Source organism: Dama dama, chromosome 3, assembly GCF_033118175.1.
Source record: "Dama dama isolate Ldn47 chromosome 3, ASM3311817v1, whole genome shotgun sequence".
Classification (NCBI taxonomy): Eukaryota; Metazoa; Chordata; class Mammalia; order Artiodactyla; family Cervidae; genus Dama; species Dama dama.
Window position 1 is genome coordinate 41,224,398 of NC_083683.1, and position 26,977 is coordinate 41,251,374.

The window sequence follows — 26,977 nt, forward strand, 5'->3', positions numbered from 1 at the left end:
ACTTACTTACCCATGTTTGTAAGCTTCTATTTTGCAGCTGATAAATAACAAAGTTAAGGACAAAAAAGCACAAAAGACACTGCCTAATCAAATAACTTTAATCAAGTTAACAGTAAGCAGTACAATTATAGGAAAAGCCCCATATTTTACATGTAAATTGCTTTTCGTTGTCTTTACTTGTAAGGTGTTGAAGGTGGGACCCACTCCTGAATCTTCTTTCTAGTGGTGGAATAAGGTACGTACTGTTGTGGAGTGCCACTCAGATTGAATTTATGGTTTGTCCAAATGAATTTACGAGCAGTAGGTGGTTTTACTGTTGGAGGATCATCAGTCATACAGTGAAGCCAACGATGCCTTAAAGAGAGAAGAAAAAAAAAAAAGACAGTTATGAAGAGGCAGCCTAGTGTAGGAGGAAGAGAGCTAAGAGAGCAGTTCTGGAGTTATGTTGCTTGAGCTCAAATCTCAGCTCTACACTAACTAGCTGAACTTTCCTATGCCTTGGTTGTTTCATCTGAACATTCTTACTAAGGAAAGTATAAGGATTAAATCAGATAATACTCCTGTGCACGGTAGATACTCAACAAATGTTAGCTAATGCTTTTATGATTATTATATGTCATTAAATCTTGGACCCCATCAATTTTAAGATACACCATTATTTTATGTATCACTAAGAAAGAAAGGAAGATGCTGCTAATTAAATTGTGGCACTATTGATTATAACATGTATCTTAATTTTAGATATAAAAATGTAGTTTAGAACTGATGACGTACAGCATTACTATTAGATGCTAGAGGCTGCATCCGCAGTTTCAGTATGCTCAGGATGCTCTGGTTCATGAAGCTCTAGTTTGAAACCCTTGAGGCTCCTGTTGAAGAAGAGGGTCTCTGCATGCATCTTAAGTCAAAGCTTAACTCTGAGCACTAGAGGACATACAGTTTTTTATAATAAAATTGTTCAACTACAGCCCAAAGTTCACGAGTGTTTCAGCTTCAAGTGTTTGTCAAAAGATACGTGGGGGGAGGTGCCAGAAATCAGGCCTAAAGAAGGAAGCTGGGTGTTTCCTTGGACTACAGAAAACTCTAATAACAGAAAAGAAAGAAACTAAGTCCAAGGGACAAAGAGTAGAACTGAGCAGAAAACCAAGCTGAATTTACATGGGAGAGGAAGGGGAGAGAGAATTCATAACAAGACTCAGTTCATAAGACAAAGATAAAAAAAAAAAAGAAGAAAAAATTAAAAAAGAAAGACAAAGATGACTCTCTAAGAAAAAAAAATGTAAATAAACACTACTGAACTCTAAAAAAATAAATAAATAAAATAAAAGACATTTCCTCATGTCACAACATTTAAAAAAGGAAAAGGGAATGAGGGGACAGGCACAGATTTGCAGCTCCTAGGGAAAAAAAGGGGTGGGGTGGGGTGTGGACAGGGGGGATTACCCAGCTAGAGAGGAACGGGCACGTCAAGGAAGTTTCAGTAAAATAACTAAGACTAAAGCTAATGAGAAAAATTCATGATGCTATGTAACTTTAAGAATATTTGCTAACAGTAATTGATAGATACAGCTAGGTAATTATCTAAGATCAATAAAATATTATTACAGTTGCTATGTTTGTGTCTAAAGATAATTATATCAAAACCAGCTAACACAATGAAGAATGAGGAAGTCTGGCTGCTTTCTCTCTCACATCCTCCAAAGGAAAACGGGGATTAGTGAAAGTAGCCTGGACCAATAAACCATGACTATTACAGACACTGGTGGTGAGGCGGGCCCCACTAGGCACCTGCAGGAGGGATGAGCTGAGAAAACCAAAGCTCTTGCTCACCAGGGGTTTTCTGTAAGTCAAGGCGCAGCAGAAATGTTTAACTTTTGCCTTTTGGGTCAGCCTGAGTAACTACAAAAAAGTGTGTTCAAAAAAACGTTAGTTGCTCCGTCATGTCCGACTTTTTGCAACCCCATGGACTGTAGCCTGCCAGGCTCCTCTGTCCATGGAATTCTCCAGGGGAATCTTCCCAACCCAGGGACTGAAACCAGATCTCCTGAACCACAGGCAGATTCTTTACTGTCTGAGCCATTTTTATTCAAATAATTGTCATCAAGACTCCTGAAAGTTAAAATGATATTTCAAGAAGCAGCGTCCAAAGCTTTTATATGCCCATTCAGTAACTTAACTGAGAGCTCACAGAGAGATAGAAAATGCTAAAAAGAGATAGAAAACTAAAAGAGGAGGGAATTCTCTGGTGGTCCAGTGGTTAGGACTCAGTGGTTTCACTGCCAAGGGCCCAGGTTCAATCCCTGGTCAGGGAACTAAGATACCACAGACTGCACTGTGAGGCCAAAAAAGGGAAAGAAAACTAAAAGAAATTTTTACTGCCAACATATAAAATCTGAAAATGTTCATCTTGTAAGACTATTGGCTGGAGTCAGGGAATGAGTAAACAATAATTTATTCTCATTATGTTAGAATAAGAAGCTACAAGAAATAAGAAAATGTTTATAATCTGCTAGCCTAATATAACCCTTCTATTAGAACTATATTATTAAATAAAGCCTAAAGAAACAATATCTTTTAGATTTTCACACTGAAGAGTTTGTGCAAAACAGGCTTGCATTTGGGTCATTTTTATTCCAATTAATTAAAGGCACCAATGGACTAAGAGTATTGCCTAGAAAACTCTGTTGGGCTGGCATCAGACCCACTTCAATTTCATACCACTGTTATTACATTACAGGACAAAATATAAACTTAAACTTGATGATAAAGTCAGTGAGACTATAAATAAGGAGACTGGCAGAAAGGCAAAAAGTTATAAATACAGAAGAGAGAAATATTTGTAATGAAAACAGATTAGTTAGTTAGTTCAGTCGCTCAGTCGTGTCCGACTCACGCCAGGCCTCCCTGTCCATCACCAACTCCCCGAGTTTACTCAAACTCATGCCCATCGAGTCGGTGATGCCATCCAGCCATCTCATCCTCTGTCGTCCCCTTCTCCTCCTGCCCCCAATCCCTCCCAGCATCAGGGTCTTTTTCAATGAGTCAACTCTTCGCAAAAACTTAGTACTTAAATATATCCAAGTATGTCAAAATTAACAACAAAGATATTAAACCATAATTACAACACAACTCAAATGGAAATAAATCCCACAGGTGGTTGATCCAATTTTCAGTTGTTCATGAGGAAAACAGAAAGACTGAAACACAAAAAGAAGTGTAGAAAGGAACAGGAAAAGAAGACCTTCTCTTTCTTTGAAAGCATACTACTTAAGCTTGAGGTTGTTAGCCACTTAAGTACAAAATGGAGGGATTTATTTCTGAAGAAAGAATAAAACAGCCTAATAGGAAATTTAAGAAATAAAAATATACACCATATAAAACAGAGTGTGTGGTAAATGATCTTTAAGATGGATATTAATAACAAAGATTAAAAGTTTAGTTTTCCTTTTCAGAAATAAAACATTAACAAATAACAGCAACAAAAATATAGGCTGTTTTGAGTCTTTCCCTTGGATAATAGACATTATTGACTTTGGGAATCAAGGCTGGAGTCTGTGCTCATGTTTCAGATATTTTCATCTAACCTCACTGAGCCTGGACACACCAAAGATTTTTCAACTTTTCAGAAAACAGAAAAAATCAAACACACACAAAAACAGACTAAGAAAAACCACACAAACCCTCCAGAATGTTTTCTGGGGTAAAAATATTCATTATACTAAAACTGTTATTACTCCACCCCACTTCAGTTTATGAAACATTCTCATGCATATCACCCAGTCAGTTAGTACTAAGTACTTTGTATTTTAAAATTGAGGAAACAGAGTTGAAACCACCTTCCCCAGGTCCCACAGCATGTATGTCACACAGCTGAGGCTTGAACAGCTTCCCAGGAGCTGAAAACAACATCGTGATCAGGAGCTTAAATACAAGCAACAGATGAAAACTGGCTGGGATGATGACAGCACTTAAGTATCTGTCAAAATCCTGAGATCCATCTAACCATAGGATAAGACTGATATATTCAACAAAATAAAAACCAAAAATAATTCATTACAAGATAGCCAACTCAAACTTCGTTAGCTCAGTAATTACTGTTTTTAATTAAATGCAATCTGAATCAAAATCTCAATAGGGTTTGACAATTATAATTCTAAGGATCAGCTGCAAGCCTATCTTAAGAACACTTTGAAAACACAACAGTCAGGAAGGCTGGCAATACCAGACTTTAAAGTCACTGACATTAGAACAATATAAAAATTGGTACAAAAACTTTGTACTAAGAATTTGGTACAAAAGTACAATAATAGAACAAAATCCCCTAGACTTAAGGATATAAGATAAGGTTGGCATATCAAACTATTGGGGAAAATTAATTTTTCTCAATAAATTATGCGAGGACAATTTAATTTTGTTGACAGAAAAGTGCAAGAATATTTATATTCATAAGATGTGTTGATACTAACAGAATATGAAGGACCATTTCTGAGCTTAACATCAAAGTCCAAAAGCCATAAAGAAAAAAAATGGTAATTTTATTACATAAAAATTAAAGTATGTTTATGTCCTAAAACTCTGAAAACAAGATTAAAAAATAAAAGAAACGCGGAAATATACAGAAAAGTAGTTCACCCATCACTACAAAACAGAAAAAGTGGAACATCCAATAGCAAAACAGATAAATGATGTTAAAGGATAAGTCATAAAGAGAAAAAAGATAAACAACAAGAAAGTTCAACCAAGGGAATAAAAATTAAAACAAGATATAACTTTTTACTTGCTAAGCTGGTAAAGATTTAAAAATAAAATAATATCTAGTATTGGTGAAGTTATAGAGAAATCAAACTCACATACTGTGAATGTATTTACCCTGAGAATGTCAATTGAGGGTAATTTGGCAGCAGGTACCAAACACTTACATGTACACTTCTGGACTCAGCAATTTTACTTGTAGGAATGTGCCATAGAAAATAGGATGTGTGGATAAACGCTTACATACAAGGATACTGGCCAAAGTTTTACTTATAACAGTAAAAACACAGAAAGAACAAAACAAGAATATACGGAACACTTTAACTCAGGGCATATCCACATGACAGAGAATTAAAGTCTTAGTAAATATTATGTTAACAGAAAATATTTTATGACTTGAGAAAATGCTCACCAAATGTTAAGCTTAAAAAGCAGGTTATTTACTTAATTTACTGAACGATACTACATAGCATTTGTCAAGTCATGGCACTGTTCTAAACAATTTATAAATATTAACTCATTTAATTCTTAAAATAACTCTAGGAGACAGATGTTATTAACCTGATTTAATAAATGAATAAACTAGAACACCAAGAGTTTAAAAACAACTTGCCCATGATAGTGAAGCCAGGATTCAAACACAGGCTACCACTTTAAAAAATCCACTTACATTAAAAACAAAAACAAAGGATATATATGTATAGGAAAAGGGGAAATGAGAAGAATATATATCAAAATATCAACAGTAGTTTGTCTCTGTGTGGTAGGATAATAGGTGACTTTTACTTGCTTTGTTATTTTCTGAATTTTCTGTAACAAACATGTACTACTTTGTAAGACAAAAGAAAGCTATTAAAAATTAAAATCCTAATTCAAAACAACTAGCAGGTTTTTAAATCCTCCTTGAAGTCCTCTGTCATTTACTTGAGACTATTAAGTAGGTTCTTCTACTTCTAACCCCATTTATCCCACTTTAGGCCATCACTTAAAAAAAAAAAAAATCACTCTCTTTAAAGTACTGAATGTTTTAGTAGCAGATAGACTGTTTCTCTCAGTCTACCTTAATGGAAATTCTTCCTACGTCACTCCCACAGCACGTCTTTCACTATAGTTACATAGAAAAAGTTCAAACTATTTTTCTAATTTAGAAACCTCAAAAATGTCTACATATGACTATGTCTGGCATATTTTGTACTTTGATAACCTGTGAACATCAAATAGATTTGTCTGGAAATTGCAGAGTGGTTCTCTGTTCACCAAACTACACAGTTTATTTCCACAATCAGGTATGAAATTTTCCAACGACACATCTTTGTTAAAATGTTACACTGAATAGTGAATAAAATGTGTTATTCTTCTTTTCTGGAACAGAAAATAAACATTAGGAAGGAACTATTTTGAAAATAACCTGCAACCCACTGTACTGAGTAACATTAATTTCAATTCAGAGTATTTTATACAACACTTATTATCTGAAGAAGGACACATTGAGCAGATATATCGAGAGGAAGACAATATTCTCTGGCATTGAGAGATGGCAATTTATTTAGGAAAATAACATTCTAAAAGACTAAGATACAATTCAGTGGGACAAGATATTAAAAAAGACAGGCTGAAGTTAGAGTGGAATTCAGAGGTAAATATATTAACAGCTTCAAATTCATAGAAAAGCTATAAAAGAAGTGACAGATATTCCATTTTTGGATCAGCTAGCAGAAGCAAATAAAATTACTGTATCCAAAAAGCAAAATAACAGTTGTTTCAAGTAAAACAGTAAGCCCACATTCATGTAACAAATGTTTACTGAGCACCTACTACGTGTGAGACACTGATTTAGGCATTAGCATCACAACGGTGAACAAGATTCTTACCAAGAAGCACGGCAGCTGGAGAAACACCGAGAGAAGGACGGGACTCTTCCCCTCGGGCAGTCTAAGGAGCCGCGGAGCAGACACCGAACAACCCGAGGGCATGAGCCGAGCGCCCTGGGGAAACATCTAGTGCGAAGTGACTGAGGTGGCAGTGTGGTCACTCCTTGAGGAAAAGCCAGAAGGCCAATGTGGCTAATGAGTCAAGAGTCAGCAGGCTGGTGAACTGGGCAGGGCACACAGACCTGGAAGGGCCAGGATGGCATACGGCCTTGCAGACCAAGTGAAGTGAAAGTCGCTCAGTCGTGTCCGGCTCTTTGCTACCCCACGGACTAGACAGTCCATGGAATTCTCCAGGCCAGAATACTGGGATGGGTGGCCTTTCCCTTCTCCATGGGATCTTCCCAACCCTGGGATCGAACCCAGGTTTCTCTCATTGCAGGTGGATTCTTTACCAGCTGAGCCACAAGGGAATCCCAACAATACTGGAGTGGGTAGCCTATCCCTTCTCCAGCAGATCTTCCCAACCCAGGAATTGAACCGGGGTCTTCTGCATTGCAGGCTGATTCTTCACCAACCGAGCTATCAGGGAAGCCCTGCAGACCAAGTAAGGTGCTGGAATTTTAATTCTCATCACAATGGAAAGCCAATGGAGAGTTCTGAACAGAGTACTGATATAATCTGAGTTAACATTTTACAATAATCCCTAATCACTTAATCATCTTCCCAGGTGGCAAACTGGTAAATAATCTGTCTGCCAATGCAGGACATGCAAAGACACAGGTTTGATCCCTGGGTCAGGAATATGCCCTGGAGTAGGAAATGGCAACGCACTCCAGTATTCTTGCCTGGAAAATTCCATGGACAGAGAAGCCTGGCTGGCTATATAGTCCATAAGGTCACAAAGAGTCGGACATGACTGAGCAACTGCATGCACGTGTGCATGCACACACACACACACACACACACACACACACACATGATCACTTAGTATGTTGGGAATACTGGTATATTGTAAGAATGTAAGCCAACCAGTTAAGTGGTTGTAGAAGTCCAGGCAAGACATTACTGTGTTCTGGACTGGGATAACAGCCACAGATGTTGTGATTAGGCATGGAATATTTTCAGAAAATAAAGCAGAAAGAACATGCTGATAGAATGGTTACTAGAGAAAGAGTTTAAAAGGACCCTTAAATTTTTGGCTTGAATAAACAAGAGTCATTTAAGGGCTTAGGAACATTTTGCTTGATGGGTTCATTAATCTACCTACCCTGGGCATCTGAAGATATTTTAAAAAATCAAATACATTACATTTATAAATGTGCCCTAAAATGCTTAAAGGGATGTAATTAACTAACATTGCACATGGAGATAACTCCTTAGGAGAATTTAATTCTTTCCATTAGAGTTTATTAACCATTCATCAAAGAACAAGAGAATATAATTGTTTTTTATTTTTATGCACAAATATTCAAGTTACTAATCTTGTTATCCTATTCATAAACAAATCCTCAAAGCTTAAGAGCAACTACATTTTCATGTTTGCAGCTACAGTTAATAGAATATTCATTTTAAACCCAAATTGCCATTAGTCCTGTCTATATTCAAAGCCCCTCTACACTAAGACACTCAAACTGACAAACAGCATATTAAGTGAAAACATCTGTGCTATATTAAGTGAGGGAGGGGGAAGAGAAACAAAATATTGTAAATAACAAATGTATTTGTATACACACATTTACCTATATATAGTGATTAATATTTATAATCACAAATCTTCTAAAGAAGACGCAACCAATAAACTACAACCTGTTCTCCACATTGTGGTCCTTTGAAAACATTCCTCTACTCAAAAGCAGACAAACAGGTATCTGTTCAGTCAGTGAACAAAACCTTAACAGTGCTTATTTCTTGGCTAAGCAATTAGTTTATTTTTGTTTGTCCTTCTATGGATTTTCTAAGTTATCTATAACAACTGTACATTTTTACAATCATGAGTCTAAGGATTCTTTTTAATAACAAGGAAATTTGCTTATAGACTGAAAAAAACAGTAAATAAAACTGAATGATTAGGAACACAACTAACATAAATATTTATTTAAAAAGACTGAAGGAAATATGGCAAATGCTGACAGTGGTTGCCTCTTAGGAGTGTGTGTGGATTACCCCCGCCCACCCAACAGATTTTTAAAAATTTTTCTCATCTCTCCACATTTTTTTCAATAACAGATTTCATTTAGATTCAATGAAGTTCACACTGCCAAATGCACGTGGACACTTCTCTGTCCTTATATTACTTAACCTCTCAGCAAAAATCAACAGTTAGACTTCCTATGATTGTTGAAATGCTAATCTCTCTTGTCTTCCTTATTTTGCTATTAACTACTTATTCTTTACCGGCTTGACCTCTGTCCTAATCTACAGATTCATCTATCCTGCTGTTACTTAACATAATTGTTCACTTGGATTTCTGACAGGTATCTCAAATTTCCTACATCCAAAAATGAGGCTTCTGATTCCTACCCTCCACCCTCACAGGCTACCCTTCTCCTAGTCTTCCCATCCTAAAAAGGGACCACCACCCACCCAGTCTCTCAAGCCCCAAGTAATCACCTCCAGGTAATCCTCCCCACCTGCTACCTCACTTCTCTACAAAGCCTTCTAGAACATCTTCTGTCAAGTGGAGAAAACAAAAGTGGGCTAAAATGATGTTGTGTGTGTGTGTTAAGTCGTTTCGGTCATGTCCGACTCTTTGCAACCCTATGAACTGTGCTAGGTATCCTAAATAAATTAACCCTACAAAAGAAAAACCATTGTCAGTGTCACCATGGCACTAAAAAAATCTTCAAGGACAAAATTATTTTCTGTAAAAAAAAAACAAAAACGAAAACTTTTGAACATAAGCTATAATTTCTTTTAAAAAGTACTTATGTATTACTTGAGTAATTTAACCATTAATTTTAATAAGAAAAATTAATATATGAGGAGGAGAGACCAGTGCACTACTCGGAAGAAGGAAAGACATTGACTTTAAAATGAACAGAAGGCGCCACCAAGTGGGAAAAAAGTATATCCACAGTAAAGAAAAATCCAGGCAAGCCATGGTTTTTTCTTTTTTAACTTGGCTTAAAGGATTTCAGAGTTCAAATATTTCAAACCACACACAAAGAAAACTTTGTTTCTCCTGATGTAAATGAAAACAGCAATTTTATACTATTATGCAAAAAACTGTCCAAATTTTCTATTGGTATTCAACAACAATTTTATCATGTCAAAGTTCATGTAGATACTGATTATTTACTTGGTTTACTACCATAAAAATGAATATAAATATTATTGTGCATTACTGCATAGATGGTGGCAATTAGCTAAGTTAGAGATAAAATTAAGAGTACTCCAAAATGGTATAAGACAGTACTTGTAATCCACTGAAATAAAGACTTTGAGTATTCTATTCAATCAAGTTAAAGGAGAAATTAAAATCTAATTGCTGACTCCATAAATGAATAAAGGACTTCCCTGGTGGCTCAGACGGTAAAAGCGTCTGCCTACAATGCGGGAGACCTGGGTTCGATCCCTGGGTTGGAAAGATCCCCTGGAGAAGGAAATGGCGACCCACTCCAGTACTCTTGCCTGGAAAAATCCCACGGACGGACAGAGAAGCCTGGTGGGCCACAGTTCATGGGGTCGCAAAGAGTCGGGCTGAGAGACTTCACTTTCACTTTAAATGAATAAAACAGAGAAGAAAAGGAAGGTACTGTAACAAAGAAAAATAACAGATAGTAAGTTACAATACAGTATTAGTCTACCAGTCAGTACTCATTAAGTGACTATAAACTCCAGGACAGGCTCTTATATATTTTCATCTGTATAAATGTACAAACCCATGAGTACCTGAAACATAGTGGGGTGCTCAATAAATATTCACTCGATGGCATGAACTATGTGTAAGCTGGATGCTGTGCTGGGCTCTAGGCAATAATTTCGTTAATTTTCAAGGTTCACGTGGCTCCACTGGCCATCCAAGATGTCTGCATCGCCATGGACACCTTTTGTTTACCTGCTGACAGACCTCACCGGCTGCTGACACGCTCAAAGAAAATGAAAGCTTTGAGACAAGACCGACAAAGTGAACTCATTTTCCCACACAATTTCTCATGTTACCACAAAGATGGGGAACATTAAGTGAGCCACAAGTTCATTAAAAATATGCCCTGGTTCTACCAAAAACACTGAAAGGATGCCTCTGAAGGGAAATCCTTCCCTAGGTGAGACTAGGTAACTACTCAACAGACTCAGAGGCCGTCAGAGGCCACAGAGGGCGCCTGACAACTCAGAAGGGCCGCGCGCAGGAGCCACAGCCTGAGGAACACAGGGACACATCGGGTGCTCCTCCCGCCGGGAGTCCCTGCAGGAGTTCATCCAGGGGCCGTGGCTCACCCAGACATCCAGAAACTGTTTTCTTTGACTCTCTAGATGACACAGCACAGGCTCAAGGGAGATGAGAACCACAGAGGCAGGGGCAGGAGCCGCCCTGACTTTAAAGCTTCACGTCCACAAAAGCTAACATCTCTGCTAACAACTACACAGGCACGGCTCCAGGACTGCCATTCCCAGCAGGGGCATACCGGTTCTAAGAGCAACAAGACAGGGGAGCCCAAACACACCTAACTCATCAGGCATTTGTAGGTCCTCTCAAGCTAGATGCAGTTTGCCAATCAAGGATCAGTTTTATCCAGCAATATGACTGATACAATCTAACCTGGTTTCCAGGGTAACAGAGCTAGATACTTAACTGAAGATCAGAGTCTCTCAACCCTTTTACCCATAATTTATGAAAACTGCATATCATGCTAAGTAAAATCACCAACCTCTATTCTGACCTCCCGACTAATGTTTTCAACTATCTACCCACCACACTCACTTGGCTGTCTAACAGGGATCTCAGATGGAACTCTCGATTACCCCTTCCAATTCTGCTTCTCCCATCCTGCCTGCTCCTCCTCTTCACGGCTAATATACCACTAGTAGTTCAGGCCAAAATCTTGAAGCTACCCTTTTCTCTCAAAATCCAATCTATCAGCAAATCTAGTTGAGTCCATCTTACTTCAAAATGCGTCTCTGTGGTGGGCAGCCTCTAAGATGACCTTCAGTGACCACATCCTCCTGGTGGACACACCTTTTGAGTCTGGTTAGTTATCCTGAGTTAGTTATCTTGAGTGTGGGTTAGACTGATGGACTCAACTCTAACCAACAGAATACAGCACCAGTGTGGGGTATCACTTCTGAGATTAGGTTTAAAAAGACTGTGGCTTCCAACTATGGTGCTCCCTTTCAGCTGTTCCTGACTGTAACCCTGGGAAAACCAGCTGCCACATCATGAGGTAGTCTTGAGGGGAGGCCGACACGAGTGTTCTAAGGTCTGTCTACAGCCACGTGAATGAGTTTGACAGTGGATCCTTCCAAATGTAAACCTCATTATGACTGCAGCCTCACACGGCAAAGAGATGGGGAAACAATGGAAACAGTGACAGACTTTATTTTCTTGGGCTCCAAAATCACTGCGGACGGTGACTGCAGCCATGAAATTAAAAGATGCTTGCTCCTTGGAAGAAAAGCTATGACCAACTGAGACAGCATATTAAAAAGCAGAGACATTACTTTGCTGACAAAAGTCCATATAGTCAATGCTATGGTTTTTCCAGTAGTCATGTATGGATGCCAGAGTTGGACCATAAAGAAAGCTGAGTGACAAAGAACTGATGCTTTCGAACTGTGGTGTTGGAGAAGACTCTTGCGAGTCCCTTGGACTGCAAGGAGATCCAACCAGTCCATCCTAAAGAAAATTAACCCTGAATATTCGTTAGAAGGACTGATGCTGAAGCTGAAATTCCAATACTTTGGCCACCTGATGCTGACTCATTAGAAATGACCCTGATGCTGGGAAAGATTGAAGGCAGGAGGAGAAGGGGATGACAGAAGATGAGATGGTTGGATGGCATCATTGACTCAATGGACATGAGTTTGAGCAAGCTCCAGGAGATGGTAAAGGACAGGGAAGCCTGGCATGCTGCGGTCCATGGGCCGCAAAGAGTCAGACACGACTGAGCCACTGAACAGCAGCAGCAGCAACAAACACTCTCTCACAGCCTGTGAGAGAGTCTAAGCCAGAGATATCCAGCTAAGCTGCACTCAAAACTCTTACCCACAGAAACTGTAAGATAATGTTTATTGTTTTAAACTAAACTTGAAAAATCTGTTACACAGGAGTAGACAACTGCGTGTGCGTGCTCAGTCATGTCTGACTCTGCGACCCCAGGGACTATACAGCCCACCAGGCTCCTCTGTCCATCCTTTGGGATAATCCCAGCAAGAATACTGGGATGGGTTGCTGTTTCCTCCTCCAGGGGATCTTCCTGACCCAGGGAATGAACCCGTGTCTACTGCGGGTCCTGCATTGGCAGGCAGATTCTTTACCACTGTACCACCAGGAAAGCCCCCAAGAGCCATTAGGCGGGGCTAAGCAAAATGAGTATCTGTCTGCTTGGCACAGTGGGTGGAGAGGAGGAGTGTGGCAACATACTAGTAAGGTGACAGAGCCTGACTGGGGAGAAGAAGGCATCCACGTGGGGAGGTAGGGGGAGATGCCAAGTTGATGTGGGGTGTTGGAAGCAAAGTGGGGTAAGAAGGGAGTTCAGAGGTGGGGAGTGGGAAGGAAGCAATGAGAACTAAAATACGTAGAGTGGAATTCATCAAATAAGTAACTCTATTTAAAAAAAAAAAAGAAACAGAAATATGGAAAGAGCAACAACTAGAACATGACCTGTGGTGTTGGACTGGATTCAGTGGCATTGCTGGGGATGCATGGTTTTCAATATGTAGACTAAAAACGATAGAGATATAGATATATACACACACACACACAATTGTCAGAGCAAACTAAGCTTGTCCACTCAGACAGGCTGGGAGCAGTGATGCCCCATACCTTGCACTTAGATATTATTACAGTCTCCAAATACTATTCTCTACTGAAAAACAGCAAGAAAACAAAACAAACATAGGGCTCCTCAAAGAAATGGCTGTTTTCATGGGTGGGGCGGGGAAAACATAAGATGAACCTGGAAAATTTTTGTCAGAAAGAATGTGCTCCAAGAATGTTGGAGGTGTTTTAAAAGGACCAGACTGAATGGACTCCTACTGGTAAAACTGAGTTCAATTTGAGCAATAAAAGAACAAATTATATTAACAGATTATGCTGCTGCTGCATTGCTTCAGTTGTGTCTGACTCTTTGCAACACTATGAACTGTAGCCCACCAGGCTCCTCTGCCCGTGGGGATTCTCCAGCAAGAATCCTGGAATAGGCTGCCATGCCCTCCTCCAGGGGATCTTCCCAACCCAGGGATGGAGACTGTATCTCTTATGTCTCCTGCATTGGCAGGCAGGTTCCTTACCACTAGCGCCACCTGGGAAGTCCATTAAAGGACTATATAACCCAGTGATTAAAATAACAGTTCATACTGCTATAAATAAATTAAAGTTTGTTGAATAACTGGATAGTTACATAACTTCAAAGTTTCTCCCCATAAAATGCTAACTGTAAAGGGAAAATGAGTAACTTTAGAATGCAGAAATCTGGGGAAATCAGAAGCCATTAATAAAATGCAACAAGAAGAACCTGACATTGCTTCTGACATTCCTGCCACAGATCCATGGCTGGCATGGATGAGAAAACACTGGACAAACCCACACTGAGGGACACTCCTCAACACAACTGGCCTGTAATTTTGTAAAGCATTAAGATCATAAAAATCAAGGAAAAATTGATGAACCAATCCAGTGTGAAAGAAACTAGAGAGAAATAAGGCCTACATGAAAGCCATGACCAGATCCTCTTGCCATAAAGGATACTGTTGGGAACACTGATGAAACCTGAGACAGGGTCTGACCATTACACAGCAGTGGTGTATCACTGTTAATTTCCTAACTTTGATGGTTACATTGTAGCTATGTATGTAGGAGAATGTATTTGTTTATAGGAATTATATACTAAAGTTAATTCAGTTGTAATATGACATCATTTTGGAAACTTACTTTGAAATGATTCAAGTACTTGGAACTTTTCAGAAAATTTGGGATTGTTCCCAATTTTTAAAAAATTGTAAAACAGGACTTCCCTGGTGGCACAGTGGATAAGAATCTGCCTGCCAATGCAGGGGACACTGTTTTGATCCCCGGTGCAGGAATATCTCACATGCCACGGAGCAACCAAGCCTGTGTGCCACAACTACTGAGCTCATGCTCTAGAGCCCTCAAGCTGCAGCTCCGGAAGCCTGCGTGCCCGAGAGCCTGTGCTCCGCAACACGAGAAGCCACTGAAATGAGAAGCCTGCACACTGCAATGAAGAGTAGCCCCTGCACACTGCAACTAGAGACAGCCTACGAATAGCAAAGAAGACCCCTCACAGCCAAAACTAAATAAATAAAATTTGAAAACCTGTACAACAGATCACACTCTATCTTACCTTCCAGTGAATTCCTAAGAACTTTAAAAAAACAGCCAAAGAATTTACCCACAAGATCCACATTTAGATGTAGGTACTGTAGGCCCTGATTTCCCTGGTGGCTCAGATGGTAAAGCGTCTGTCTACAAATGCGGGAGACCCAGGTTTGATCCCTGGGTCAGGAAGATCCCCTGGAGAAGGAAATGGCAACCCACTCCAATATTTTTGCCTGGAAAATCCCATGGATGGAGGAGCCTGGTGGGCTACAGTCCATGGGGTCGCAAAGAGGCAGACATTACTGAGCGACTTCACTTCACTTCACTGTAGGCCCTAGCTAGTTCTCCATCCTCATCTCCTGACATCTTCCCCTCACTCATTCCATTCCAGCCAAACTGGCCACTTTGCTGTTCTTTTGACTATAAGCAATACATCTCAGATACAAAAGGTCTTTGCACCTGTGGTTTCTGCTGTCTGGAACTCTTCATTTCCCCCCACCTCAATCCCCTCCCCTTGTCAACTGTCACTTCTTCAAGAAGCCTTCCCTAACCCCTGTATAAAACAGCCACCCCCCCCCCCCCCCCCGCCGAGAGAAGGCGCTCACTCTCTATCTCTTTATGAATATCAGCTTCCTGGCATTTACTGTTTCCTAAAACACATAACATATTTATTTTTCTGCTTCCTCTCATGAGAGCAAGGGCTTTGTTTCACTCACTTGTTGTATCCTCAGTGCCCACAATTGTTCTTGGCACCCGGTAGGTATGCGATAGGTTTTTTTTTTTTTTTGCCAAAGGTATTTGAATGAATAAAGATGACAAACTATAGTTCATTACTTTATACGTAATACCTGGCTCTCTAATGAAAGAAAAATCAACCCAACTTCAGACTTATTCATAGGTCAAATCAAAGGTAAGATTAGAGCTCTACAATGTACTGCACTCACTCAGAAAAGGGGGTTCTGAGAAACAAACAGCTGAGCTAATCCAAACCACTTTCTCCAACAAGGGCGCATCACAAGTCTTTAAGCTTCCTTTACAAACAAGGGTCATCAAAGGTGCTCAGAACTCAGGGGGCTCCACTCCACAAAGACACCCAGCTTTGTATCCTCAACTCTCCTCAGGCAGCACCCTAGCAGGTGATATATCTTTTACAGCTTTCAGCTTCTTTTTCATGTGATCTCAGATCTTACATATAAAAGGATTGGCTTGGCTGAATAGTACTTGTCATTTCAGGTTTTTAACTATTTAATGATTTAAAATGTGTTTCATCCCACATAATTTAAATCAATTCCCTCCCCTAACCCCTAATCTAGATAGGTACTCTGAAGGAGATGGCCATCCATCTGAACAAGCCAGCCCACAGGCCTTCTACACACTTTCAAGACCAACCCCTCCCCAAAACAATCAACCAAATAAATGAAAACTGCAGGATACCTCGTCGCCTAAAGCCAACACTCCACTTTGAGATCGTGGTCTCAAATAGTGCCCCTGACATACAAGAATGCCCCTTCAGAGAAGGCAAATAGCTCCAGACCTAAAATCACAGCTCCTCACATTTTAACAGACCATAGATTATTATTTCCCATTAAAAAGAGCACAAAAATCCAGCCGCAAATAACATCAGTGCTGCTTTCTCATGTTAAGAGCCAATGAGTTTTATTAAAGACATACTCCAACACCGTAATCTTCAAACTACACCACTGATAGGAGTAAATGCTCCTGAGGAGTCCAAGCAGTGGACCAGAAGTTGAAAACTGTATGTACGTGAAATCTTATAAACATATTTTCCTTAGCTCACATTAATTTAAGAAAACAAAAAACTACTCTGTCCAATCAAGTAGACTGTTCAATTGAAATAAAATATTAACATGGAAGCAACCTAGATGCCCATCAGCAGACGAATGGATAAGGAAGCTGTGGTACATATACACCATGGAATATTACTCAGCCATTAAAAAGAATTCATTTTAATCAGTTCTAATGAGATGGATGAAACTGGAGCCCATTATACAAAGTGAAGTAAGCCAGAAAGATAAAGACCAATACAGTATAGTAACACATATATATGGAATTTAGAAAGATGGTAACGATAACCCTATATGCAAAACAGAAAAAGAGACACAGATGTACAGAACAGACTTTTGGACTCTGTGGGAGAAGGCGAGGGTGGGATGTTTTGAGAGAAAAGCATTGGAACATATATATTATCTAGGGTGAAACAGATCACCAGCCCAGGTTGGATGCATGAGACAAGTGCTCGGGCCTGGTGCACTGGGAAGACCCAGAGGGATCGGGTAGAGAGGGAGGTGGGAGGGGGGATCGGGATGGGGAATACATGTAAATCCATGGCTGATTCATGTCAATGTATGATAAAAACCACTGCAATATTGTGAAGTAATCAGCCTCCAACTAATATAAATAAATGGAAAAAAAAATCATTTGAACCATACAAATAAACTTACTAAAGATGAAATACAAAATATGAAAAAAAAAAAAAGAAATAAAATATTAGATTAGTTCACTTTCTTAGTCGCATTAGCCACATTTCAAGGTGCTCTGGGCTACATGAGGCTGGTGGTTTTGTTGTAGTTCAGTCACTAAGTCGTGTTGGACTCTTCCCGACCCTGTGGACTGCAGCCCGCCAGGCTTCTCTGTCCATGGGATTTCCCAAGCAAGAACACTGGCGTGGGTTGCCATGCCCTTCTCCAGCGGATCTTCCTGACCAGGGATCGAACCTGCGCCTCCTGCACTGGGAGGTGGCCTCTTTACCACTGAGCCACCAGGGAAGCCCCGTGGAAAGCACAGTCATAGAACATTTCCATCATCACGGAAAGTTCCATTGGACAGTGCGATATTTAAACTGACAAACATCTTTAAAACAAACAGTCAAAAACAAACAAACAGAAAACAAATCTCATAAAGAAATACAGATTTCCACTTTCTCTTGAAAACTCATATCTGGAAACCCTGGGCTGGACCCCCCGGTGGAGCGGGAGAGAGCGAGCAGCCCACAGCCGCCCTCACCGGTGGGGTGCGTGCGCTCACACCCGGCCTCTGCAGCTGTCTCGCAGCGGCGCTTCACCACGCGCGCAGGGCCTGGATTTCTACTTGAGCCTTTAGAAGGGAAGCGAATACTATGAGATTATCTCAGCTTCTACTCAATAGAGCCCCAAACTATTTCTGACGATCAAGGTCAACTAAAAGATCACAATTAACCTGATACTTTATTTTTATGTGTGTGGTTTTTTTTTTTTTTTTGTAAAATTTTCTAGACCAGGATCTTCTACAAAGGATCTCTAGAGTTTAGAGAGCTCTACAGTATATCTACCAGCATCTATGAAATAGATATAAATACTTTATTTGAACTATTTTTATTAAAAATTTGGTAATTCAAGTATGCAGATTTGAAATTTTATTTTTAAAATAGATATATTAAAAAATCATAGTTTTTAAAGACCTAAGGAATTTGAGGGAATCTCATTTAACAGATGAGAAATCCAAGCCCCAGAGAGTTTAAGGAATGTACTTTAAGTTGAACTGCTGGATAAGATCAGAGCCAGAGCTCTTTCACCCTTTCTCTTCACTATGGCCAAGTGATACTACAGCACCCTGTACTTCCTCAAAGACAGCCACACCATTATGTAACCCAACATATAATACGATTGGTGACACCTCTCCATCAAGAGATAGTCTACACCTGTCCTGTTAAACATGAACAGAGTTTTCTAACTGCCTCGGCCAAGGGAATGCACACTCAGTACTGGATGATTTTCAACACCATCTAGGATAAGGTGACGTGGCTTCTGCCTGTCACTCTCTCTCAGAGCATTTGCCTGAGGAGGCTCAGGCTACTTAAGGGTATTCTAACCCAACAGCCCAGCCATGCCCCCAGATAAAAGCCAGCATCAATTGCCAGATGGTGAGAGAACATATCTCCAGACTGTTGTCAGAGCTGCTCCAGGTCTTTGCTCAAACCCTCCAAGCCCCACCTTCAGCCAGAGTGTCTTTGCTTAAAACCAGCCAAACAATCCACTACCTCCACTCACACGTTTAGTAAAAGTGAACATAAATTTTTAAGTTAAAGGGTCCAGAGATAAGAAAGGAAGCTACAAGCAAAAACTCAGATGGAACCAGATGAGACCAACCAATGAATCTGACCTCCAACTATAATAACCCTGAGTCATCTTATACATTGATTTCTATGATATTAGCATATTAAATGGCACACCTACCAACAGTGATGACCAGACATTAATGACAAAAAAAGCATAAAAAGGAAGCGGCACCCCACTCCCTGAGGGTGGGGGGAGCCCTACCTTTCCTGGCAGACTAATGCATACAGCCAAAGACGCTTGGAGAACACACATTAAAAAAACCTTCTGTGAACCAGGACCCCAGGGAAAGGAGCAGTGACCCCCACAAGAGACTGAGCCAGACCTGCCTGTGTTTGAGGGTCTCCTGCAGAGGCATGGGGCCTCATGGAAGACAAAGTCAGTGGAAGTGATGGAATTCCAGCTGAGCTATCTCAACTCCTAAAAGATGATGTTGTTAAAGTGCTGCACTCAGTAATATGCCAGCAAATTTGGAAAACTCAGCAGTGGCCACAGGACAGGAAAAGGTGTTTTCACTCCAATCTCAAAGAAGGGCAATGCCAAAGAATGTTCAAACTGCTGCACAATTGCACTCATTTCACATGCTAGCAAGGTAATGCTCAAAATCCTTCAAGCTAGGCTTCAACAGTATGTGAACCAAGAACTTCCAGATGTACAAGCTGGATTTAGAAAAGGCAGATTAAAAAAAAACAAAAAGAAAAGGCAGATGAACCAGAGATCAAATTGCCAACATCTGCTGGATCACAGAATAAGCAAGGGAATTCCCAAAAAACACCTACTTCTGTTTCATTGACTATGCTAAAGTCTTTGACTGTGTGGATCACAACGAACTGTGGAAAATTCTTAAAGAGATGGGAATACCAGATCACCTTACCTGCCTCTTGAGAAACCTGCATGCAGGTCAAGAAGCAACAGTTAAGACTGGACATGGAACAACGGACTGGTTCAAAATTGGAAAAGGAGTACATAAAGGCTGTATATTGTCACCCTGCTTATTTAACTTCTATGCAGAGTACATCATGAGAAACGCTAGGCTGGATGAAGCACAAGCTGGAATCAAGACGGCCGGGAGAAATATCAATAACCTCAGATATGCAGATGACACCACCCTTATGGCAGAAAACGAAGAGGACCTAAAGTGCCTCTTGGTGAAGGTGAAATAAGAGAGTGAAAAAGCTGGCTTAAAACTCAACATTCAAAAACTAAAACCATCGTTATCTGATCCCATCCCTTCATGGCAAATAGATGGGGAAACAATGGAAACAATGAGAGACTTTATTTTCCTGGGCTCCAAAATCACTGCAGAGGGTGATTGTAACCATGAAATTAAAAGATGCTTGCTGCCTGGAAGAAAAGCTATGACGAACCTAGACAGCATATTAAAAAGCAGAGACATCACTTTCCTGACAAAGGTCCATATAGTCGAAGCTATGGTTTCTCTAGTAGTCATGTATGGATGTGTGAGGTGAACCATAAGGAAGACTGAGCACCGAAGAACTGATGCTTTTTAACTGTGGTGCTAGAGAAAACTCTCGAGATTCCTATGGACTGTAAGGGGATCAAACCAATCAATCCTAAAGGAAATCAATTCTGAGTATTCATTGGAAGGACTGATACTGAAGCTGAAGCTCCAATCCTTTGGCCACCTGATGTGAAGAGCCAACTTATCAGAAAAGATTCTGATGCTGGGAAAGACTAAGGCAGGTGAAGGGGGCAACAGTGGATGAGATGGTTGGATGGGATCATCAACTCAACAGACATGAGTCTGAGCAAGAGTTTGGGGATATAATAAAGGACAGCAAAGCCTGGCGTGCTGCAGTCCATGGGGTCGCAAGGAGTCATACACGACCAAGCAGATGAACAACAACTATTGCCACCTGGGCAAGAAGCTGATCTGTGAACATAGTTCCTGCTTCTCCACTCAGGCCAGTAAATAAGGCTTGTGCTGAGTCAATCTCAATCAGGGTCCATGGGATGTAATCAGTAATAAGATGATTCCAGCATCATCCCTCTGAGTCTTCCCCTTGAAGCCTCAGACATCCTGGAGCAGAGATAAGCCATCCCTGCTCTGTCTTGTCTGAACTTCTGACCCACAAAAACTCCAAGATAAATACTTATTGTTGTTTTAAGCTACTAAGTCCTAGGATAACTAATCACACAGCCATCACAACTGGGACCGATGCTTTCAGAACACCACCGATTAACTTAGGAATAGAAATTTGACAAATATTTGTGTGATGCAACAAATATTGCCAACTCAAATAAAATAAAATGCTGATACAGCTTACCATTCAGGGGGCACCATGCTTCCATCCACATCCCAGAATGTGTTTTTGCCATTCATTTCAGTAGTATATATAACCCATCGGTGACGGCCTGGATGGAAAGATCGAGGTGTAGTTTAGAGAGATGTGAGGAGATAAAGACCAGCTTTCCAAAACAGCATAATTGCATAGTATCAAAGTAATCTTTTTATTAAGAAAAGACTTTTATATGCTCTTATGTAAGAGAAAGAGAACTACAGAGACCTGGATGTACTACTGAAGGCAAACTCCAGGAAGCACAGGGCTAGGTTTATCAACAACCTAGTGGCCACCTCAGGAAAACCCCTCTAGGGCAATGAACTCAGTCTGTGGTTGGGGCTCAGGCCTTTTCCACAGTGCAGAACCCTTGCTTCTCCCCCAGGTCCCCTGCCAAGCGGGTATCAGAGAGGGAAGGGGAATATGTTCCCAGTCATTCTAGGTATTCAGGAGAGAAAAGTGCTCCTCCTGAAACTGGGGCAAGAGAAATGTATTCACAGCAATCACATTTGAGCTACAGGTTTCCATATAAATATTTTTAAATACCATCAGAGATTCTTTAGGAAATTGGTGGTTATTACATAATAAGCAAACATTATACATGATGGTTAGATAAGTAGAACAGCTCATATTATCCAAATAGTATGGCTGCATGTTTTAACAAATTTCTATGAAGCAGCTGAGAGCCTAACCACAATTTACAAAACTGTTAGGCAAAGGCCTGTATTTTAATGAACACTGTCACTTTTTTTCCTTTTCCTTTTTATTGGGGTATAGTTGATTTACAATGATGTGTTTCAAGTGTAGAGCAAAGTGAATGTTTTATATATATATATATATCCACTCTTTTTTAAGATTCTTTTCCCAAATAAGCCATTACAGAGTGTTAAGTAGAATTCCCTGTGCTATACAAGACTGTCATTTATTATCAGTGGCAAGTTATTTGTCAGGCAAGTTATGAGCCTCAGTTTCTTTATCTATTAAAAGTGGATGATTATACCCATATCTTAACGTTGCTATGAAAATTAAATATCTCACACACACACCTAGTTTAGTATCGGGCACATAAGTGCATAATAAACATTAATTTCTTTCATCTCTTCCTCACTGCCCTCACCCCCACAAAGGGAATACTGAATTCATCCCTGTAATGAATTTTAAGCCAATAAGCAAAATGATGCCATGATTGAGCTGGGCTTTAACAATCTTATAATCTATATATATCAAAATTTTAAATGTGCATACTCAGACTCAGCAATTCCACTTACAGGAATTTACTCTTAAAATACTTAAACAAGTGAATGTGGACATTGTTACAACCAAGTTCACTGCAGCAATGTCTCTAACAGCAAAAAGTTGAAGGCAATGTAAGTGTCTACCAATAGTGAACTATTCAAGAAAATAATGGTTCTTCCATACAGTGGAATACAGTGTTGCTATTAAAATGAATGGTGTGAAAATTTGTAAAATAAGAAAACACAAGTGTTCAAACAGAAAAGAATGCTGTAGATACCTTCAACTTACTATGGGAAAAGTGACCCATGATTTTTAAGTAAAAGTATTTCAGTTTACAAACAACATGCATTACATAATTTTAAAAAATGAATGCTTACATATGCACTGAAGAATCTTGAAATATATATATATATATATATATATATATATATATAAAACTATTAAAGTGGGGTAAAACTATGAGACAAGGAAGCTTTCCTTTTTCTCTTCATACACTAAGTTTCAATGTTTTACAACAAAATATATCATTTTTTAAATCAGCAAAAGTAAAGATATTTCCAATGTGAGGGAAAAACATAAAGAAGAAAAGGGGAAAAATGAAGGAAGTTTATTATACTAGTTTGTAACAACGGAGAAGGCAATGGCAACTCACTCCAGTACTCTTGCCTGGAAAATCCCATGGACGGAGGAGCCTGGTAGGCTGCAGTCCATGGGGTCGCAAAGGGTCGGACACGACTGAGCGACTTCACTTCCACTTTTCATTTTCATGCATTGGAGAAGGAAATGGCAACCCACTCCGGTGTTCTTGCCTGGAGAATCCCAGGGACGGGGGAGCCTGGCGGGCTGCTGTCTATGGGGTCACAGAGTCGGACACGACTGAAGCGACTTGGCGGCAGCAGCAGCAGTTTGTAACAAAGCGATGAATAGAAAGAATTTTGGCCTGGGGCTCTGCCACTACCTAGATGTTATTTAATTAAGTTCCTTCCGGATAAGACATTTTCTTGGGCCTCAGTTTTTTTCTCTATTAAAAAAAAAAACAAAAAACAGCTTTTTGATAATCTCTTAAAATCAACTGCAGGCCTAAAACTATGATTTGCCTAAATATTAAAATATTATGGTTACAGAGTGTTAAGGTATTGCTGTTTACTCCTTGTAGACCAAATTGTATCCAATGCAATCACACAGGGATACATGATTTACATATTCCTAAAAATATTATTAAGGTCCATGACCAAGTTTCCTCTGTAGGGGGAGGATTCAAGTGCTTACCTCCAATAGATGTTAAATATTAAAGTAGATAATGTATGTTATATGTGTTTAGAATGCACATGGCACTCCAGGCCATTATATTTCACCTTATAAGTTTTTCCCCTGGATAAAGACTAATTATTCCCTCTCTGATACTTTTAATCTCAATCAAAAGATAATTTTTGTATTATAAAAAAACAAATGCACATGGCAAAAAATTTCCAACAGTTCAAGAAGGTAATAATAATAGCAACAGTAGTATAATGTTTTTTGAGCACTTACAGCCCGAGCAATAGGCCAGTGGTTCTCAACAGGGGGCAACTTTGCCCCCAGGGGACATTTGGCCAAGTCTGGAGACATTTTTGGTTGTCACACGTGCAGAAGGGAAGTGTTCCTGGCACTTGGTGGCTCGATGCCAAGGATGCTAGCATTCTATAATGCACAGACCAGCCCCTCACAACAGAGAATTATGTGACCCACAGTGTTAATCTTGTTGAGGCTGAAGTCCTACATTTGGATAAGCTCCTCCCATTCACTTTTAATCTATTTTTTATACAAGTTTATGAGGCAAATATTATTATTATGATTAGCTACTTTATAACATGAGGAAGCTGGGGCTGAGAGATGTTAATGAAGTAAACTTCAGAGTTACAAAGTTTTAACATGGAGGAACAGAACTTTACCATCTGATAATACTTCTAAGTTTCTTGTATTTCCTTCCAGCATTTGGAATATGAACACAAAAAGCTTAATTTTCTTCCTATGAGGATATCAAACATTGTTCTGCATCTGGAGTTTCTTGTGTCACAAACATCTTTGACATCTTTCTATATAAAATGTACTGGTTTATATCATTCTTAATAACAACAAAGTATTATAAAAAATGCAATTCATCAGTATCCAACTGATGCACCATTAATGTTGCTTATAGAATTTACCAGTAAAACAATGCTGCAATGGTTGTTTTTGTTTTGCAAGAATATTTAAGGTGGATTCCTAGAAGTTGAAGTGCTGGGACAAAAGATATGTACAATGTAAATTTTAAGAAAATGTACTGACTGTCCTCCAAAAGGACTGTACTAATGTATATACCTTAAAAAAACATATATTTATTTAGCTGGCTACACCAGGTCTTACTGATGGCACATGCGATCTTCAATATTCCTTGTGGCATGCAGGATCTTTAGTTGTGGCATGTAAACTCTTAGGGCATGTGGGATCTAGTTCCCTGACCTAGGATTGAACTTGGGCCCCCTGCACTGGGAGCGTGCAGTCCCAGCCACTAGACCACCAGGGAAGTCCTAAGGTATATACTCTTATGGCATTTCCCCAATAAGTATTTATCAGATTGGCAAATACTTCAAAATTCAACAGGTGAAAAAAGATAACGCTGTTTTTTGAGCTGCATTTCTGTAATTACAAGTGAGGATGACAGGGATAAATTAGGGATTTATATTTAAAATATACACACTACTATACATAAAATAGATAACCAAAAAGGACCTTAATACGTTGTAATAACCTATAATGGAAGAGAATGTAAAAAAAGAACGTGTATTTATCCACACATACATGAATCCCTCTCCTGTACACCTGAAACACTGTAAATCAACTGTATTTCAATAAAAATTGAAAAATAAAAAAATCATGTATTCTTTTTTTTTTTTTTCATGTATTCTTTTAATAAAAAGTAAGAATGAGCATTTTTTCATGCCTTTGTGGGTGACATAGTTTTCTTTTCCTGCGGATTATCTTTTTCTTTCTTCTATTGAGTTCTTCATCCTTTTACAAGTACTTTGTAAAAGCACATTATGGAAAACAAAGTAAAATCAAATCCCAATCTCACTCCCATTACTTATACTCCAAAATACTGCACTTACCAAAAAACTGCTTGTTGTCTTCATAGTATTTATTTCCATATTTGTCTTCTCCCACTAACGTGCCAACCCTCACATCATTTGCCCTGGGAATGTCCAAAAGAAAACAGACATTTTGGAAAGATTCTTTATTTACAACACATAGGTAAAAGAGAGAGTATTAACTTTCACAAACATAGGCAGCTGTGCCAAGGAGAAAAACGAGGAGGTGCTGGGTATGGTCGCCGATTGTATACTTCCAGCACAAGAGAAGAGAAACTGAGCCAACAGATATGCCTTAAATACACTAAATATACAGACGCAATACCTTCAAATTACAAGACTACCTTTAAGAATCTATTATCCCTAGGCCTGAGGCACTGGAGTTAACAATAAATTTCAGGAAACCTGGAAATTAAAGTGTTTCATCTTAAAATGATACGGACACCTGGCTCTTTCATTCGGCTCTAGGTCTCTATCTCCGTTTCCCCGGACGATGCGGCTCGTCCAATTCACCGAGTTGAAGGACGAGTCGGGGAAAATTGTATTCACTTCGTTTAACTCCTTACAGTACACGGAAGGAAAGTGAAGGCCAGCGAAGGAGGGGAAAAAACCCCGAAAGTTTCCCAAGGTCACACAGTGTGAGCTTCTGGCAGGCTCATTACTCTCCAGGAAGCAGAGCAGGGGTGCAGCCCATATGCGCCCTCACCTCTACGTCACAGCTCTGCCTCCACAGCCAGCTTTGATCCCCTCTCCGGGAGAACCCGGGACAGACTTCCGCCCGGGGGAAGCCAGGCTGACTTGGCCGGTTGTCCTTGAGGAGAGTTGCGGATGCTCCAAGGTGACCCAAGCCCGAACCCCTTTCCAAGAAACCAGCCAGGGTAAGTCCAGGCCCAGAAGCCAAGAGCATGGCTGGCCGCCTACCTGAACAAAACTCGAAGATAGCCGCGGAGGCCACCGTGGCCGCTGACCTGCTGCAGCCCGCGCTTCAGGACCTGCAACAACTCCATCTTGTCCTGCGGGCCCCGCCTCCCCGGCGCGCCGCGGAAAACCCACCGGCGGAACCAGCCACTCAGAGGCAGGGAGCCGGCGAAAGTTCCCAAGCACG

The 26,977-nt window shown here is 39.9% G+C and overlaps 1 protein-coding gene across 1 annotated transcript; it reads right to left on the reverse strand.

The window, feature by feature from the left end:
• Positions 1 to 80: 80 nt before the first annotated feature.
• Positions 81 to 26,950, reverse strand: NDUFA12 (NADH:ubiquinone oxidoreductase subunit A12). The gene is made up of 4 exons (XM_061125926.1): positions 26,794 to 26,950; positions 25,894 to 25,976; positions 21,518 to 21,605; positions 81 to 354 (listed from the first exon to the last, which is right to left on the reverse strand). The coding sequence occupies exons 1-4, from the start codon at positions 26,877 to 26,879 to the stop codon at positions 174 to 176; spliced, it is 438 nt and encodes a 145-aa protein (XP_060981909.1). The 5' UTR covers positions 26,880 to 26,950; the 3' UTR covers positions 81 to 173.
• Positions 26,951 to 26,977: the final 27 nt, after the last annotated feature.